Consider the following 19862-nt stretch of genomic DNA (forward strand, 5'->3'; position numbering starts at 1 on the left):
CAGCACTGTAGTTTTTTCTCTTTCTATCTTGTTTCTGCAACTAGCTTGAAGGCTATGCCTGGATGAACTTTTAGGTGCTCAATGCTTTACAGATACTTAAGTTTTATGCGAAAATTTGTAGCAAGAGGTAAAATTGTTTGTATTTTTAGAAATTGATAATATTTGCTTAAAAAACCAGTCTTGCTGCATGGCAAAGCCACTGACCGACTTCAGTCCTTGTGTGGAATTTCCTGGAAATGGCAGAAAAGTAAAGCACTAGCAGAGCATGAAACAAAAAACACTGGAAGCGGACCTTTCCAACATGATACACTGTGTAGCCTCTGTTCACAGTTATTTTCCATTAACACAGAAAAGAAACAAACAAACAAAAAATACAGGTAAGGTGGCCCTGGCAGGCTAGTTCAGTTGGTTGGAGTGTCATCCTGATGCACCACGGTTGCAGTTTCGCTCCCTGATCAGTCAGGGCATATATAAGAATTAATCAGTGAATACACAAATAAGTGGAATAACTAATATTCTCTCTCTCTCTTTTTCTCTCTCCCTCTTTCTCTAATAAATAAAAAAATTAAAAGACATGTAAGAAGGGTAATTTGACAAGCAGAATCATTAAGGTTTAACATTGTAGTGCCTTATTTTAATGTGCAGAAAATATTTTTAAACGCAGGGCCCATAACAGAATGCTGTTACTATTTTCAGAATCTGAGGCTTTGATATGGTAGAAATTTGAACCACAGCATATAGGAAGTAATGATGACCATGCAAATATTTGCACACTGTGGTCTATTATTTTTGCACATGCTTCAACAGACTGTTTGCAGTGTTCTGACCTCGGAAAACTGTATGAAGTAAATGTGGAGATACAAGGGAAGGTGGTGAAAAGTCCTGGAAGTGATATCCGAGAGTGTCTGTAACATACTCATCTCTTACTTACAATTAATAGTGACTTACTTCATTCTTTCATATTTGAAGTGGGTGTTTCTTGGTCAGTGTTTCAAAAGCAGTAGCTTTGTGTTTTGGGTGTAACAGCTGCAGAACTCCAAAAGAATACATCAAATTAGGTCGCATTGCTCAAACACTATGAGACGTTATACTTTTCATCCTTTATGAACTTAAATATTGCATTTCGTATGGCCCTGTGGTATTTGGCATCTATACGTAGCTTGATTGGCAAGATTTCCCTCTCTAAAAAATTCAGGTAGAAAAAAGCATTCCAGACTTCTAAAACAAATGATTCTCTCTTCACCCCCCAACTTCTTTCTCTGTCCTCCACCGAACACATGTGCATGTTTTGAACCAAGTTATTATTTTCTGTGATGTTAAAGAATACATGTAAATCCTAATAAATCCATTGAACTTGAAGATGTTTAAACTTGAGGCCTAGCATTTTGCCCTGCCCATCCATGTCTTAAAATATGGTTTTTGTCAGAGCGAGACAGTAAACAGCTACAGTAGTAGGGATCCAAGCCACAATTCATACTACCAAATGTCATGTTACAAACCTGCCTCTCGATTCCTTGAAATAAAGAGCTGGGAGTAGCTGTGGAGACTGGACCTCAAATGCTTCTACCAAAAAAAAATTTGTGTTTGAGTTTCTTCTCCCAGTTTTTTGTGTGCGTTTATAAGGAGATGCCTGATGGATTGATCGCAAAGAGGACTATGACATGCATCTGAGTGTGAAGTTATATGGAAACTGTCTAACACTTGACTTTGTTCAAATGACTTCAGTTATTTCTTCTGTGGCTAAAATTGTAATTCAGACACTTCCTCTGAACACTGGTTGTAAAACAGTAAAGCAAATGCCAGAATCACAGCCAGAGAGTAAGGCAGTGAACTAATATGATGGATTTCAGGCAGTTTTAATTTTAGGGACATTGTCCCTTGGTTTTGGAATTTTCAACAATCATACCATTTATGATTTTATTTTATTTTAGCCATGTCCTTTGGGGGCCCGAGATTTTCGAGAGAAACAGTGTGCAGACTTTGACAGTATGCCTTTCCGTGGAAAGTATTATAACTGGAAACCCCATACTGGAGGTAATGTATAACCTGGCAGAGAATTCATCATGCTTGGGGGCTTTGTAAACATAAAAGAATATATAAACACACATGAACACACACAAACTTTCCTATACATACTAGCAAAAATAAGTATTTGTAAGGCAAAGCAGGAAAGTGCTTATAGTACTATATAGTTTCCTTAATAAAGTTTGTATGTTAGTACAAATGATTGGAAGTCATTTTTTAAAACCTAATTCTGTTTAACAGTGTACAAAGGTTTGATATAAAACTAAATAATATTTTTGAGTTCTCGACTTCCTTGAGATATATGGACATCACATTATAGTCATTTATAATCGGGGAGTATTTAGCGTACTACACTAAAAACAAAGTATAACAACATAAATCAACTCAAAGAGGCTAGGAAAATCTGTGTTCTTTCTTGAGAAAAGGCCAAGGATCTTTCCATAGATTTTTATTATTCTTTTTTAGTGTTGGGAAACTTTTTGTTCTTTTATTTGGGCATGTATCAAACACCAGTTGTTCAGTAAGTGCAAGAAGTTTGCTCATGCTCCCAAAACACAAACAAAATTTTTGCCTGTTTTAACATCTTTGAAACATTTTCAACATAGAACAACATTGAAGTAATTTTACAGTTACATACCACCAAGGTTCTACCATTAACTTTTTAGTATATATTTTTTATTACATGTCTAGTCACTTCTCTATCCCTTCATCAATCTATCCTATTTTTGCATACATTTCAAAGTAAATTGTAGTCATTAATCCTATACTTTCCTGTAAATACTTAAGCATGTGTAATGTTAACCACAGTTCAATATTTATTTGCTTTTTTTTTGAGGTAAGATTATGTACAATGAAATGCACGAATCCTAACTCTCCTTTCCCTGAGTTTTGACAAATGCACACACCTGTGAAACCCCACTGAAGGACAGAACATTGCCATTAGCTCTGTAGTCCTTCCCAGTCCATAGCTGCCTCTGCCTTCTTGTTCTGAGAGGCAACTACCATTCTGATTTTTTCTTACCATAGATTAGTTTTGCCTATTCTAGAACTTGACATAAATGAGATTATCATATTTATTCTTTTGTACAGGGCTTCCTTAAGCCTAATATTTTTAAATCCATCTGCATTATTGCACATATAAGTCGTTTATTTGTTATTGCTAAGCCATATTCTATTATAATAGCCAGTTTGCTTTTTCATTCTGCTATTGATGGACACTCGGGTGTTTCTAGTTTACAGTTGTTATGAACAAGCTGCTGTGAACATTTGCAGACATATCTTTCTGTGAGCATAAGCTTCCATTTCTCTTGGGTAAATACTTAGGGGTGGAGTTGCTGGGTAATAGGGTAGATGTGAGTTTAGCGCCAGATGTTTTTCCAAAGTGATTGTACCATATCACACCCACACACAGTGTCTGAGCTCTGCTTGTTCCCCGTCCTTGCCAACATTTGGTGTTTCCAGCCTTTTCTGGAGTGTATATATAATGGTGTCACAATGTAGTTTTAACTTCTGATTGTTGATTCTGTTGAGCAGATTTTCATGTACTTACTGACAATGTACATATCTTCTTTTGTAAAGTGTTCAAATTCTTTGCCTATTTTTTAAATTGCTGTTTTATCTTTTTATTCTAGAGTGGTAGTCATTTATCACATAAGTTTGCAATATTTTCTCATGGTCTGTGCCTCTCCTCTTGTTTTTTTCATGATGTTTTAAATGAATATAGAGTTTTAATTTTGATGAATTCTAATTTTTCTTTTTTTTCTTTTATGGGTATTGTGTTCTGCGTCCAGTCTTAGAAATCTTTGCCTACTTCAACTCAAGACTGTATTTTCTTATGTTTTCTTCTACAAGCAATATTTTTTATCTTTATACTTAGATGCACAATCTAACAATAATTTAGTGGTATGGTGTGTTTTTGTAATGTGTTTATGGACGGTTTTGTCCCATCAATCTCTGTGTCCACCCTGTGTTAGTACCATACCGATTTAATTACTGTAACTGTGTAGTCTTGGACAGGTAGTGTAAGTTCCTCCACCTTTGATCTTTTTTAAAAGAGTTATTTGGATATTCTAAGTGCTTTGCGTTTCCATATAAATTATAAAATTTGTGGTTAATTTCTACAGAAAAAACCATGCTTGTTATCATGCTTATGCTTGTTATGTTGAATCTATAGATCAATAGAGGGAGAACCGATAAATTTAAATATTGAGTTTTCTAATTTATGAGCAAGCTGTGTATGTCTTTGTATTTGTATTTACTTTAATTTCTCTCCGCTATGTTTTGTAGTTTTGGGTGTAAGGTCTTGCACCTCTTTTGTTGAATCTATGTCTGAGTAATTTATGTGCTTTGACACTGTTTTAAATAAAAAATTTTAAATTTTTGTTTTAATTGTTAGCTCTAGTATATAAAACTATAATTAATTTTTGTATATTAACTTTGTTTTCTGTTACCTTAGAATTTTCTGGCTAAATAGTCATGTTATTTGAAAATAGAGACTATTTGAATCTTTATGCCTTTTATTTCATTTTCTTGCCTTAATGCACTGGGCTAGCCCTTCAGTATAATTTGTGCCTGTTGATTATATGTGATTTTCTCCTTCATCCTGTTAATATAATGAATCAATAGGTTTTATAATGTCAAACCAACCTTTTATTCCCAGGATAAACAACCCCCTGTGGTGACTTATTATCTTTTTATATGTTATTGGATTTATTGCTAATATTTTATTAAGGATGTTTTTAACTATGTTCATAAGGAAAACTAATTTCTAAATTTTATTTTTCTGATGTCTTTGACAAATTTTGGCATCAGAGTTACTCTGGCTTCTCGAAATGGAATTCTTATTTATTTTGAAAGAAGTTTGTAACATTGGTATTGTTTCTTCCTTAATATAGGTTTCATTAGTAAAATCACATAGGGTTGGTATATTCTTTGTGAAAAATATTACTATAAATTCAGCTTCTTTAATACATAAAAGTGCTATTCAGATTGTTTAATTCTTATGTGAGTTTTTGAATTTGTGTCATCGATAAATTTGTTACTTTCATGTTGTCCAATTCATTCACAGAAAACAGGTCACAACATTTTCTTAATTATCCTGTTTAATATCTGTGGGATCTGTAGTGATGTATACTCATTCATTTTTGATATTCATAAAGTATATTTTCTTTTTCTTGATCAGTCTTCCTAGAGGTTTATCAATTATATGAACCTTTTCAGAGAATCAACTTTTGACTCTAGTAGTTTTCTCTCTTGCTGTTTTTTTCTCTTTCATTAATTTTTTCTCATCTTTATACTCTTTTTTATTATGAGTTTATTTTGCTCTTTTGCATTCCCCAAATTTGATGTGTTTTTATTTCCTTCAGTTCAAAATATTTTCTTACTTACTTCATGATTTCTCCTTTGGCCCATGGATTGTTTAGAACTACTATTTTTCTTTCCAAATATTTATTATATTCTGGATTTTTAATTGGTTTATAATTTAAGGTTATTGTGGTTAGAGAGTAGTCTGCATGATTTAAATTTTAAAATTAACTGAAATTTGTCTTATGATATAGCATATTATTCATGTTGGTGAGTGTTTTGTGTGTCCTTTAGAAGGTGTGTTTTCTGCGATTGTTGGAAATAGTATTCTGTGGGTATCCACAAGGTCAAGTAGGCTGGTGGTGTCATTCAAATCTTTCATATTCTTTCTGATTGTTTCTGCTCTAGTTCTATCAATTACTGAGAGAAGTGTGTCAAAATTTCAAACTATTATATTTCTTTGATTTTTTTAAAATAAGTTTTTGTTTTGTGTATTTTAAATCACTTTTATTAGGTGCATTTACATTTTGGGTTGTTTTGTCTTACTATAGGAGGAGGATAATTAAGTGTCTGAAGTAATTCACAGATTTAACCATTAGAATCTAGGCAATTGTGAATGAAATAAAATAACCCTAAATTCATAAAAAGCTTTAATGGAAGGTAGTTGGTAATGTGACGTTCCATTTAGAGAATCAACTCAAATCCCTTCTTGGCTAACAGCAATGCCTCTTCTGAAAACTCTTTGTAGCAGAGGATGCTAAATACATCTTCAGCAGTGAAAAAAGAGGCAGTATATTCTTATTATTATCATGTAGTATAGTGGCATAGGAATGCAACTGAAGCAATTATATGTCTTGCGTATCAAATACTACCTTACGTAATTAATATAGTATTAAAATCTAGTAAATAAAAGACTAGTGTTCTTTTTTAAAGCCTATTACATAAAAAGCTACATTAAATTTCAAAGCATTAATGTAAAAAATGGGCAAAGAACTATGCTGAGCACTAATGGAAAAAAGAGTATGATATTCATAAAAATTTAGAGGAATTTTTTATGAGGATATATTTTGTATATCTACTTACGAAAGTAGATATAAATACCTTGATTATCAGTTCTGAAAAATCATTTTATTTATTACTCGTTATTTCTGAGCTCAGGACAGCAAGATGTGTCATCCACCTGAGCTGAATAATAACATTTTCAGCATAGCCTGCAAAGAAACTGGAGGAAACTCAAACCTAGTCCAGTGGCTAGAACCTGGCGGTTCAGGAAGAGATTTTACTTAACACACATGTTTGAACCTCCCCAATATTTTTGAAAGGTTTGAATGAGTTTCCAAGACCAGTTTATATTTTAAAAGACTAGGTTTTCGTCTTCTCTTGAAAAATACAGGATGTCTGACAATACTGGGCCACCTTCTTGTGTGACAGCAATCAGCCATACAGCAATCTCCTTCAATGGAGTATTCTGTCCGCCTGGTTCCTGCCCTCACTGAGACCTAGGCTTGCCACGTCATCCTTCTGCCCTATTTTCTTTATTAGAAGTAGTCTGCTTTATTTTAAAGAGAAATCAAAATGAAGATCAGCAGAAAGTATTCTCAAGACATATTTCAAATCAGTAGATACAGATTTATAAATCACCTTTCATACACTGTTTTGGATAAACTATATTTATTTCTACTTTTCCAGTATACTATGAAGTTATGTATTCTGCTTGTTATTTTAAATTGCTATTGTTTGTGTCTGTTTTTTACATCAATCTTAAAAAATACAAATGTCAGTGACAAAACAAAAATGCTCAAGTTATATGCATTTACTCACAAAATAAAATTAGATATTATTTTAATGATCCCACTATAATGCCATAATTAACTTTATCTTTGCTAATCTGATAACAATTTATCTCCATGCTAACGTCATGTTTGTGGATTATGACATGTTTAAAAGAGGTACAAGTACTTTTGTTTTACAACTACCAAGTCCCTGCTGAAGTAACAGAGTTTCATATCAGCTTCAGTTACAAGTTACATACATTGCAGAAATTCCTATTTGTCATATGAGGTTATTGTCTCAAGCCTCCTTAAATTTTATTTCCTTAGTTCATTTTTAAAAGTAGTTTTTATTTCATTTATTTTTTTCAGCATTTAGGTACATACCTCCACTGTGATCCCCTTTGACCCAAAATACGCTGTAGATATATGTACTGGAAACACCTAAAATTTGGAAACTTTAAAACTACTTAGCAGAACCTTCATGAAGTTGCACAAGCACTGAAAATGAACATGAAATTTTAGCAAAGTAGGAAAGAAACCTGCACACCTAGGGACATAGTCAGGGACTGATGCTACATGAATTGCACATTTGCTATGTATAGTATTAAACACCAAAATTGCTGTTTCTTAGAAGATCCACTCCATTTATTTCTTTTTTACTATATTTGTCCAGGTGGAGTAAAACCTTGTGCATTAAACTGCTTGGCTGAAGGTTACAATTTCTACACTGAACGTTCCCCCGCAGTGATTGATGGGACTCAGTGCAATGCGGATTCACTGGATATCTGTATCAATGGAGAATGCAAGGTTGCTCAGATTATGAATTTCACTCCTTTTTGTAGAGTTCTTGAGCATTTTCTTTTTTTCCTCATATAGTAGCTGCTAATTGATACTGTGCTCAGTTTTAATAAAGAAAACTATATTGTAAAGAAATTCAGTTTTTAGTAAGGATAACAATATAGTTAAAAGTAGAATAACCCATTGATATTCAAGTGCCATGCAAATGGGATTTATTTTGGTGTTCTGCTTATATTTAGCACGATAGCTATAGCTATTACAATATTCTGTTCTGTTTATAAACAAGATCATAGGAAAAGAGAGGGAATGAGGATTCCGCTCTTATTTGGCTACCGTATATTCTCATTGGAAGATTATTTGATATATTTCATAGCATGATTTTTCTTCAAAGTGTGAAATATCTATGCTCCTTGTACTTTATCTCTTTTTAAAGCATTTACAATGGCCCAGCTGGTGTGGCTCAGTGGACTGAGCACAGGCCTGTGAACTAAAGGGCCACTGGTTTGATTCCCAGTCAGGGCACATGTTTGGGTTTTGGTCCAGGTTCCAGGTAGAGGGCACACGGGAGGCAACCACACATTGATGTTTCTCTCCCTCTCTTCCTACCTCCCTTCCCACCTGTCTAAAAATAAATAAGTAAATAAAATCTTTTGAAAAAAAATAAAGCCTTTACAATGGTTTTCATTATAGGGTTAGTCTTTATCCTATTAAAGAATTTATTCTAGAGAATCAGCCAGGCCTGTTGGGAATTGTAGCAGCAAACCCATCCTGTTTTCCTAGACCTGTGTGTGAGTCTTATCATAAGAAAAGCCACAAAAATCACTGGTCTCAATTTTTTTCATGTTTTTGTTTTACTTTAAAGAGATGTGCAAAACTAAGTCCCAGAAACTGAGAAAGAAAAGGTTAAAACACTATCTATTTTACACAGTCTCATAATTTCTTGCAAAAGTTTGTGTCCTTCTGGCTCCTGGCCTCCCAATGTCTCCAGTTGTCCATTGTGTGAGTGTGTGTATGTTTCCTTGAAGAAAAAGTTATTTTTGTGACAATATTAACATTCTTTTTAGACAACAAAGACCCAGGTACGGGTTGTATGCAGCAATTACATGCCTGGCATCGATGGCTAAATGTCAAATATACAAATTTAACTACCAAAATACATACCAAAAATATATAAGGATCCACATTTCTATGATGAAATGAAAAATTCAGAGGTAGAGTCTATGGCAATTTTAGTCAGCTAGTGGAAAACAGGTACTCATTTTTAAATATTTACCCAGTTAATGAATTTCACAGCGGATCCTTGACACTAATGATTTGATGTCCCAAAGAGCCCCGGGGTCTGGAAAGGGCCAGCCTCCACACCCAGTCAAGACTCTTGCTGCCATAACCTGTAGATGAGTAACTGCCATTTTTCTTAGTTCCTGCATTTCTTGATTGAGGGTGTATATGAGAGCCCATTGCTAACAAGTTAAAATATTTTAAGAATCGAAGCTCAGAATCTATAAATGAAAAAGAATTCTAGATTAGAAGTATAGACATACATTTCTGGGGAATCTGGATTTTTAAAATTTAAATTTATGTGTTGAGAAATGTTAGCTAGAGCTAACTGGAGAGTGAAGGTAAAAATAGAAAGGGGAAAATATTTTCTCTAGTGGAAAAACAATTAAATGCACTGTATTTATTTGTTTAGTAAGAACCCCTCTTTTTGACACACCAAATATTCTGTTTTCAGCATGTAGGTTGTGATAATATTTTGGGATCTGATGCTAGGGAAGATAGATGTCGAGTCTGCGGAGGGGACGGAAGCACATGCGATACCATTGAGGGGTTCTTCAACAATTCCTTGCCCCGAGGAGGTAAGTGTTTAGAGAGAACTCTTCCTCACACCTCCGGTGTGCATGGAGTAGCCAAAACATTGGGTACCTGCCCCGCCTTATTTTAAAATTTCTTTATGTAAGCAGACATTGCCTTTTCCCCAAATTACCTTAAGTCCTTTAAAGTATGAAATGTGGCCTCATCTAAGATATCTTAAGTGAATACTGTTTTCTTTCTACTTGACTTCATCTTGCCATGTTTATTTGGGATGCAAATTCCTCCAGAGCTTTGATAAGGAGGACCATGGTTGAGGAAAAAACGATGAATCAATATTATCCATGTTGAGACAGTAAAGCTATTGTGAGGTTATTTTAGAGACAAAAGAAAAAAGACTCTAGAGGTCTTCATTAACCCACAGGGGAATTTGTCCATATTTCATAATTTGTAAAGTGAAAAGTCAAAGGAAGCCCATAAGAGTAAGGATATGTACTACTGAATGGTTATAGCCACTCATTTGCTGACCAAGGCTGTAAGCCCATTTACACGAACTGTCTTTTCAGTTCCAGGATACCTGGAGGTTGTGCAGATACCAAAAGGTTCTGTTCATATTGAAGTCAGAGAAGTTGTCATGTCAAAGAACTATATTGGTGAGTAGCTTATTTTGCTAGATTTGAAAAATTAACAAGGAAAGGCAACACAGCATCAGGAAGAAAAGACATACTGCTTTGAGGTGGAATACTTTCATGCTAAAATGAAGTTCTGAGTTTTGGAGACTACATGTAAGAACTAAACACAAAAATTAATAAAGCTCACTCTTCACTGGATAAGTTACTTGACTTTAAAAATCAATATTATTGGAGTATAATTTACATATAACCACGTACATCCATTGTAAGTATATAATTCAAAAAATGCTGACAGTTACACATATGCATATGTACAGTAGCACAACCAACGTATAGACCGCTTTTTATTATAAAACGGTCTCTTATTTGCCTTTGCATTCAAATCCCCTCAGTCTTAACCTTGGGAGAATATTGATTATTTGTCTGGAATTTCACATAAATGCGATAACATGGTACATACTGTTAAGTCTGGCTTTTTTCTGTCAGCATAATGTTTTGGAGATTCATGTATATTGTGAGTACATCTGACATTCAGTCATTTTTATTGCCAAATAATATCTCAGGGTGTAGATATATCAATGTTTTATACATTAACATGTTATAAATATTTGGGTAATTTTCAATCTTTGACCATTTTGAATTTGGCTTCTTTGAACATTTATAGATAAGTTTTGTGTGGACATATATTTTTATTTCTCCTAGATAAAAGTTTAGGAGTGAAAGGCTAGGTTATATAATAAATACATGTTTAACTTAATAAGAAATTACTAAACTTTTCCAAAATGGTTTTATTATTTATATTACTGTTGGGACTATTACATTTAGGTATATGGTCCATTTTGAGTTTTTATATAAAGTTTAAAGGAAAGGTTGAGATTCACCTTTTTTTCATATGGATAGTAAATTACTATAGCACAATTTGTTGAAAAAACTATTATTTTTCCCATTGTATTACCTTGATACTTTTGATAGATCAATTCAACATGAATGTATGGATTTATTTCTGTTCCCCCCATTGATACATGTCTATCATTAAACTAAAACTACGTTGTACTGATTAGGGGTCTTTCCAGTAGGTAATGAAAATGGGAAGTGTTTGGTTCTCAAATTTGTTCTTTTTTCTCAAAATTATTTTTCCTTTTCTAGCTTCTTTTCATTTCTATTTTTTTAAAGATTTTATTTACTTATGTTTAGAGGGGAAGGGAAGGAGAGAGGGAGAGAAATATCAATGTATGGTTGCCTCTAGTGCATCCTCTGCTGGGAACTGGCCTGCAACCCAGGCATGTGCCCTGACTGGGAATGGAACCTCGATCGTGTGGTTCGCAGGCCTGAGCTCAATCCACTGAGCTACACCAGCCAGGGCCTCATTTCTATTTTTAAAATATATTTTATTGGTTATGCTATTACAGTTGTCCTAATTTTTCCCCTCTCCTCCCTCCACCTGATATCCCCATTCCCTCCAGTAATCCCCCCTCCTTAGTTCACATCTATGGGTTGTGCCTATAAGTTCTTTGGCTACTTCATTTCCTATACTGTTCTTAACTTTCCCTTGTCTATTTTGTACCTACCACTTTGTGCTTCTTAGTCTCTGTACCTTTCCCCCATTCTTTCCCTTCTCCCTCCCAACTGATAACCCCCCCAAATGATCTCCACATCTATAATTCTGTTCCTGTTCTACTTGTTTGCTTAGTTTGTTATTTAGATTCAGTTGTTGATAGTTGTGAATTGGCTGCCATTTTTATGTTGATAATTTTGATCCTCTTTTCCTTTTATATTTCCCTTTAACATTTCATATAATAATGTCTTGGTGGTGATGAACTCCTTACGTATTATCTTGTCTGGGAAGCACTTTATCTGCCCTTCCATTCTAGATGATAGTGAGTAATATAGGTTGTAGGTCCTTGCTTTTCATCTCTTTGAATCATTCTTACCAGTCCCTTCTAGCCTGTAAAGTTTCTTTTGAGGAATCAGCTGACAGTCTAATGAGAACTCCCTTGGAGATAATAATCTATTTTTGTCTTACTGGTGTTTATCTTTAGCCTTTGGCATTTTAATTATGATGTTTCTTGGTATGATCCTGTTTGGGTCCATCTTGTTTGGGACTCTGTGCTTCCTGGGTTTGTATGTCTATTTCCTTCATCAAACTAAGGAAGTTTTCTTTCATTATTTTTTCAAATAAGTTTTCAATATCTTGTTCTTCCTCTTCTCCTTCTGGTGTCCCTTAGATTTGGTTGTTGGTATATTTAATGATGTCCCAGAGGCTCCTTAGCCTATCCTAATCACTAATACTTTTTCCTAATCACTAATACTTAAAAGTATCCTAATACTTTTTCTTCTTGCTGTTCTGATTGAATGCTTTTTTTCTTCCCTGTGTTCCAAATCATTGATTTGTTTCTTGGCTTCATCCCCTCCACCGTTGGTTGCCTGTAGATTTTTCTTTATTTCACTTAATAAAACCTCCATTTCTGCCTGGGTCTTTTTTATGCTTTTGAAATGCCCATTGAGTTCCTGGAACATCCTGATAACCAGTATCTTGAACTCTGCATGTGATAGGTTGCTAATATCCATTTTGTTCAGTTCTTTCTCTGGAGTTTTGTTCTATTCTTTCATTTTGGCAATATTTCTTTGTCTCTTCGTTTTGTCAGCCTCCCTGTGTTTGTTTCTGTGTATTAGGTAGAGCTCCTTTGACTCCCTGTGTTAGCAGCATGGCCTATTGTAGAAAAGTGCATGTGCCTGGATGAATATGGCTTCTTTAAATCCTTGGTTGTCAGACTTCCATACAGCTCGATTTTCTGACAATTCTGGGTGATATTTATTTTTGTAATCTAGTGATACAAGGAGGTAAGACATGTTTACCTATGCATCCATCTTGACCGGAATCAAAAACTTTTAAACTGGGTCCTGGTTGGTGTAGCTCAGTGGATTGAGTGCAGGCTGTGAACCAAAGGGTTGCCAGTTCAATTCCTAGTGAGGGCACATGCCTAGTTTGTGGGCCAGGGCCCCAGTGTGCAAGAATCAACCACATATTGATATTTCTCTCCCTTTCTTTCTTCTTCTGTCTCCTCTCTCTGAAAACAAATAAATAAAATCTTTTAAAAAACCCAAAACAACTTTTAAACTGGTGAGAGCTCCCCACAGACTCTGTGCAGTGACATAGCACTCCCATCATCTGCCATCCATTTTGCCAGCCCTTATTTCTATATACATTTTAGAGTCAACTTGTCAGTTTCTATAAAAAGAAATTATATGAAATTTATAGATAAATATGAGGAGAATAGGCATCTTCAGATTATCCTCCAATACATGAAAATATTTACCTATATATTTAAGTCTTTACATTTGTTCACCAATGTTTATTTTTCAGTGTACAGGTTTTGCACATATTTTTTCTCGACTCACTAAATGTTTCATGCTTTTTGATGTTATTGTAAATGGTATTGATATTTTAATTTCATTTTTCATTTGCTTGTTATTACATAGCAATACAATTTATTTCTTTTGGAATTGAGCTCATGTCCTATGACCTGGTTATGCCCACTTATTACTTCTAATCACTGCCTTGTAGAATTTCTTTTCAACATAGAACATCATGTAATGCTTGCACAAGGGCATTTTGTCTTCTATACTTTCAATCTTTATATGTATTATTTCTTCTTTTTTTGCCTTATAATAGTGGTCAGGACCTTCAGTACAATGTTAAATAGAAGAGAGGAGATTGGACATCCTTTCATTGTTTCAAATCTTAAGGGGAAAATTTTCTTTTTTATCAATAAATATGATTTATCTAGATTTATGTAGTTGCCTTTTATCATGTTGAGTAAGTTCCCTTCTATTTCTAGTTTTCTGAGAGTTTCTTCATGAATGGATTTTGAAGTTTTCTGAATATATTGCATGATTCTGTGTTTTCTACTCTTTTTCCCTGTTAATATAGTAAGTGCACTGATTGATTTTCAAATGCTAAATCAATCTAGCATTCTTGAGATAAAAACCAATTTATTGTAATGTATTAGCATGTAAATTTAATGTATTGCTCAATTGATTTACTGATATTTTGTTACAAGTATTTGCACCTATATGCATGGGTAATATTGGTCTATAGTTCTTTCTTATAATGTCTTTGTTGGTTTTGATATCAGGATAAATCTGTCCTTGTAAAATGGGTTAGGAAGTGTTCCTTTCTCCTCTATTTTCTGAAAGACTCATGGTAAAACTGATATTTTTCTTCATGTTTGAAACAATTCAACTGTGAAGCCATCTGGGCAAGAGTTTTCCTTGTGGGAAGTTTTTAATGAAAAAGTCAATTTCTATAATAACTATGAAGTTTTAGTATTTATTGGCATAAATTTGTGCCAGTATCCCCTTATTATCCTTTCACTGTCTGTAGCAAGGGCTCTTTTTTCACTTCTCACTTTGGTAATTTGGGCTTATTCATTTAGTGAGGGCTTTTAGTAATATTATGATCTTTTCAAAGAATGAGTTGTTGGTTTAAATATGTTTTTATTTTTTTCCATTTTTATTACACTTAGTCACACTTTTTATTTTCTTTTAAACTTATTTTATGTTTACTATTTTTCTAGCTCCTCAAGACAGAAATTCAGATAATAGATTTTTAAAGTCCTTTTATTCCTGCTCTAAAATAAGCATTTTGCACTATAAATTTCCCTCTTAAGTTTTGCTTTAACTTCATACCATATCTGGCAAACTTTCTATGTATATATCTGGATGATACCTATGTGTACATACACATGTGTATGCATACATTTATATATGTGCACACACATATCATACATGTACGATCTATACATATATTGTACATACAAACATACACGCATCACACATTCTACACATATGCACGTGTCGTGCACATACATCATGCTCACATACCATACACGTATGATATGTGTATATACTCACATATGCAAATATATGGTATATATTGGGTCAGATACACATTTATCGGGTCAGATATGTGTATATGATATATGGTATGCACTTATCATATATGATGTGTATGATCATATATATGTATATGTATATATATAATCTCCCAGTTTCTTCTCTCTATATTTTTTCTTTTAAAGTCTTTGAATATATTTATAACAGATATTTAAATTTTTTCTGTTGTTTCTGTTTTTTTTTTCTTTACTTGGTTTATTTCTTTATTTCGTTGGTTTGGATCATATTTTCTTGCTTCTTTCCACTTGTATTACTTTTTCATTGGGGCTTGTACATTGCAAAATTTTCTTAATTGAGAGTCTGAATGAATAAGTACCTTTCAATAATAACCTTAAACATAAATGGATTAAATGCACCAATTAAAAGACACAGAATAGCTGAATGGATAAGAAAGCATGACCCACACATATGCTGCCTACAAAAGACCTACCTCAGGTCAAAAGACCACCACAGACTAAAAGTGAAAGGATGGAAACAAATTTTCCAAGAAAATGGACAAGAAAAAAAAGCCGGGGTAGCAATTCTCATATCAGACAAAATAGACTTCAAAAACAGGGCCATAAAGAGAGACCCAGAAGGTCACTTCATATTACTCAAGGGAAGAATCCACCAAGAAGACATCAACATCATAAATATATATGCACCCAACATAGGAGCACCCAAATATATAAAGAAAATCCTAGAGGACCTCAAGAAAGATATTGACAGCAACACAAGTATAGTAGGGGGTTTTAACACCCCACTGTCAAAAATGGACAGATCTTCCAAACAAAATATCAACAAAGATATTGCAGCATTAAATGACACTCTAGATGAAATGGACCTAATTGATATATATAGAGCCCTCCATCCCAAAGAAGCTAAATACACATTCTTTTCAAGTGCACATGGAACATTTTCCAAGATAGACCACATGATAGGACACAAAATGAGACTCAACAAATTTAGGAAAATAGAAATCATACCAAGCATCTTCTCTGATCACAAGGGACTGAAATTGGAAACCAACCCCACAGGAAGAAACCCAAAACACCCAAAATCATGGAGACTGAATGGTAGGCTATTAAACAATGAATGGGTCAAGATTGAAATTAGGGAGGAAATCAAAAAACTCCTTGAAACAAATGAAAATGAACTCACCACAACCCAAAATTTATGGGACACAGTGAAGGCAGTCCTGAGAGGGAAGTTCATAGCGATACAGGCTCACCTAAAGAGGATAGAAACATTTCAAACAAACAACCTAACCCAACGCCTGCAAGAACTCGAGGAACAACAACAAAGACAGCCCAGAGCAAGTAGAAGGAAGGAAATAACCAAGATCAGAGCAGAATTAAATGACATAGAGACTAAAAGCACAATTCTAAAGATCAATGAATCCAGGAGTTGGTTTTTTGAAAAGATAAACAAAATAGACAAACCTTTAAGTAGGCTCATTAAGAAAAGAAGAGAGAGGACACAAATAAACACAATCAGAAATGAAAGAGGAGAGATTACAACTGATACCACAGAAATAGAAAGGATTGTAAGAAATTACTATGCGGAACTGTATGCCAAGAAATTTGAAAACCTGGGTGAAATGGACAAATTTCTAGAAAAATATAATCTTCCAAAACTCAATGAAAAAGAAGCAGAAAACCTGAACAGGCCAATAACAGCAAATGAAATTGAAGAAGTAATCAAAAAACTCCCATCACACAAAAGCCCTGGGCCAGATGGTTTCACAGGAGAATTCTACAAAGCTTTTAAGGAAGAGCTAACCCCTATTCTTCACAGACTATTCCAAAAAATCCAAAAGGAGGGAAAACTCCCCAACTCTTTCTATGAAGCCAGCATCACCCTAATCCCAAAGCCAGATAGAGACACAACAAAGAAAGAAAATTACAGACCAATATCACTGATGAACATAGATGCTAAAATCCTCAACAAAATATTGGCAAATCGCATCCAACAATACATCAAAAAGATCATACACCACGACCAAGTGGGATTCATCCCGGGGATGCAAGGATGGTTCAATATACGCAAATCAATAAATGTAATACACGAAATAAACAAAAGCAAAGACAAAAACCACATGGTCATATCAATAGATGCGGAAAAAGCTTTTGATAAGGTACAACACCCATTTATGATAAAGGTACTCAGCAAGGTGGGAATAGAGGGAACATTCCTCAATATAATAAAGGCCATATATGAAAGACCTACAGCCAACATCATACTCAATGGGCAAAAACTAAAAGCTTTTCCACTAAGATCAGGTACAAGACAAGGTTGCCCACTTTCACCACTTCTATTCAATATAGTATTAGAAGTTCTAGCTGCAGCGATCAGACAAGAAAAGGAAATAAAAGGCATCCAAATCGGAAAGGAGGAAACAAAACTGGCATTGTTTGCAGATGACATGATAGTGTACATGGAAAACCCTATAGCCTCTACCAAAAAACTGCTGGAACTAATAAATGAATTTGGCATAACAGCGGGATACAAAGTTAATATCCAGAAATCAAAGGCATTTTTGTATACCAACAATGAAGCAGCAGAAGCAGAAATCAGGAAAAAAATCCCATTCGATATAGCAAAAAGAAAAATAAAATATCTGGGAATAAACCTAACCAAGGAGGTAAAAGACCTGTATGCAGAAAACTACACAACACTGAAGAAAGAAATCAAGGAAGACACAAATAAATGGAAACATATACCGTGTTCATGGATTGGAAGAATTAACATCATCAAAATGTCCATACTACCCAAAGCAATTTACAGATTCAATGCAATACCTATTAAAGTAGCAATGGCATATTTCACAGACATAGAACAAATGCTTCAAAAATTTATATGGAACCATAAAAGACCCCGAATTGGAGCTGCAATTTTGAGAAAGAAGAACAAAGTAGGAGAGATTACAATACCTGATATCAAACTGTATTACAAGGCCACTGTAATCAAAACAGCCTGGTACTGGTGTAAAAATAGGCACATAGACCAAGGGAATAGAACAGAGAGCCCAGAAATAAATCCAAATCTCTACAGTCAATTAATATTCGACAAAGAGGGCAGTAACATAAAATGGAGTAAAGATAGCCTTTTCAACAAATGGTGTTGGGAGAACTGGACAGCTACATGCAAAAAAATGAAACTTGAGCACTAACTTACACCATACACCAAAATAAATTCAAGGTGGATAAAAGACTTAAATATAACCCATGAAACCATTAAAGCCCTAGAGGAGAGTATTGGTAAGAAAATCTCAGATATTCCACGCAGCAATATTTTTACTGACACATCCCCTAGAACAAGGGATATAAAGGAAAGAATAAACAAATGGGATCTCATCAAGCATGGGATCTCATGCTTCTGCATGGCCAAGGAAAACAGTATCAAGATAAAAAGAGAAGCAACAGTTTGGGAAAACATATTTGCCAATGACACCTCAGACAAAGGTTTAATCTCCAAAATATACAAAGAACTCACATGACTCCACTCAAAGAAGATGAGCAACCCAATTAAAAAATGGGCAAAGGACTTGAACAGACACTTCTTCAAGGAGGACATACAGAGGATCCAGAGACACATGAAAAGATGCTGAATATCGCTAGCTATCAGAGAGATGCAAATCAAAACCACAATGAGATACCTCTTAACACCAGTCAGAATGGCTACCATAAATAAAGAAACAAACAACAAGTGCTGGAGAGGTTGTGGGGAAAAGGGGACCCTAGTTCACTGTTGGTGGGATTGCAGACTGGTACAACCACTATGGAAAACAGTATGGAATTTTCTAAGAAAACTAAAAATGAACGTGCCTTTTGACCCAGCACTTCCACTGTTAGGAGTATGTCCTAAGAACCCTGAAGCACCAATCCAAAAGAACCTATGCACCCTGATGTTCGTAGCATTTACGATAGCTAAGAGTTGGAAGCAACCTAGATGCCCATCGGTCAATGACTGGATCAAAAAACTATCGTACATTTACACAATGGAATTCTCTGCTGCAGAAAGGAAGAAGGAGCTCCTACCCTTTGGAACATCATGGATGGAACTGGAAAGTATTATGCTGAGCGAAATAAGCCAGGCGGTGAAAGACAAATACCATATGATATCACCTTTCACAGGAATCTAAACAACAAAAGAAACAAGCAAGCAAAATGTAACCAAAGACACTGTATTTCAATACAGAACATGCTGACAGGGTCCAGAGGGCAGAGGGGAGAGAATCACAGGGGAAAAAGGGAAGGACTCACATGAACAAGTATAAAGGACACATGGACAATAACTAAGGTGGGGGGCAGAGATGGGAGGGAGGTGGGGAGCACTGGGTGGGGGCAGGGCTGGGAATACAAGAAAGATAACTGTACTAGAACAAGAGTTAAATAAAAATTTAAAAAAAAAAAAACGAGTCTGGATTTTGTTTTCTTCTTTTTAACGATTAAGTACAGTGACTTGTATGGTTAGCTTGATCCTTTTGAGGCTGTTTTGGAACTTTGTTTGGGTGAGTCCAGAGTAGCCTTTATGCTGGAATCTGTTCAGCCTTAATAAAAATACATGATTTTGGCTGCGGGGGCAG

At 34.6% G+C, this 19862-nt stretch overlaps 1 protein-coding gene across 1 annotated transcript in view; it reads left to right on the forward strand.

Annotated features, from left to right (window-relative positions):
- ADAMTS6 (ADAM metallopeptidase with thrombospondin type 1 motif 6) overlaps positions 1-19862 on the forward strand; it is a 250909-nt gene that overhangs the window by 171304 nt on the left and 59743 nt on the right. The window contains exons 15-18 of the mRNA XM_037062866.1: positions 1932-2034; positions 7774-7907; positions 9631-9754; positions 10274-10360. Of these exons, the coding sequence (XP_036918761.1) occupies positions 1932-2034; positions 7774-7907; positions 9631-9754; positions 10274-10360 (448 nt within the window). The remainder of the gene's footprint in view (positions 1-1931; positions 2035-7773; positions 7908-9630; positions 9755-10273; positions 10361-19862) is intronic.

The sequence above is a fragment of the Sturnira hondurensis genome, unplaced genomic scaffold, assembly GCF_014824575.4.
Source record: "Sturnira hondurensis isolate 20B ecotype Veracruz unplaced genomic scaffold, ASM1482457v3 Scaffold0014384, whole genome shotgun sequence".
Taxonomy (NCBI): domain Eukaryota; kingdom Metazoa; phylum Chordata; class Mammalia; order Chiroptera; family Phyllostomidae; genus Sturnira; species Sturnira hondurensis.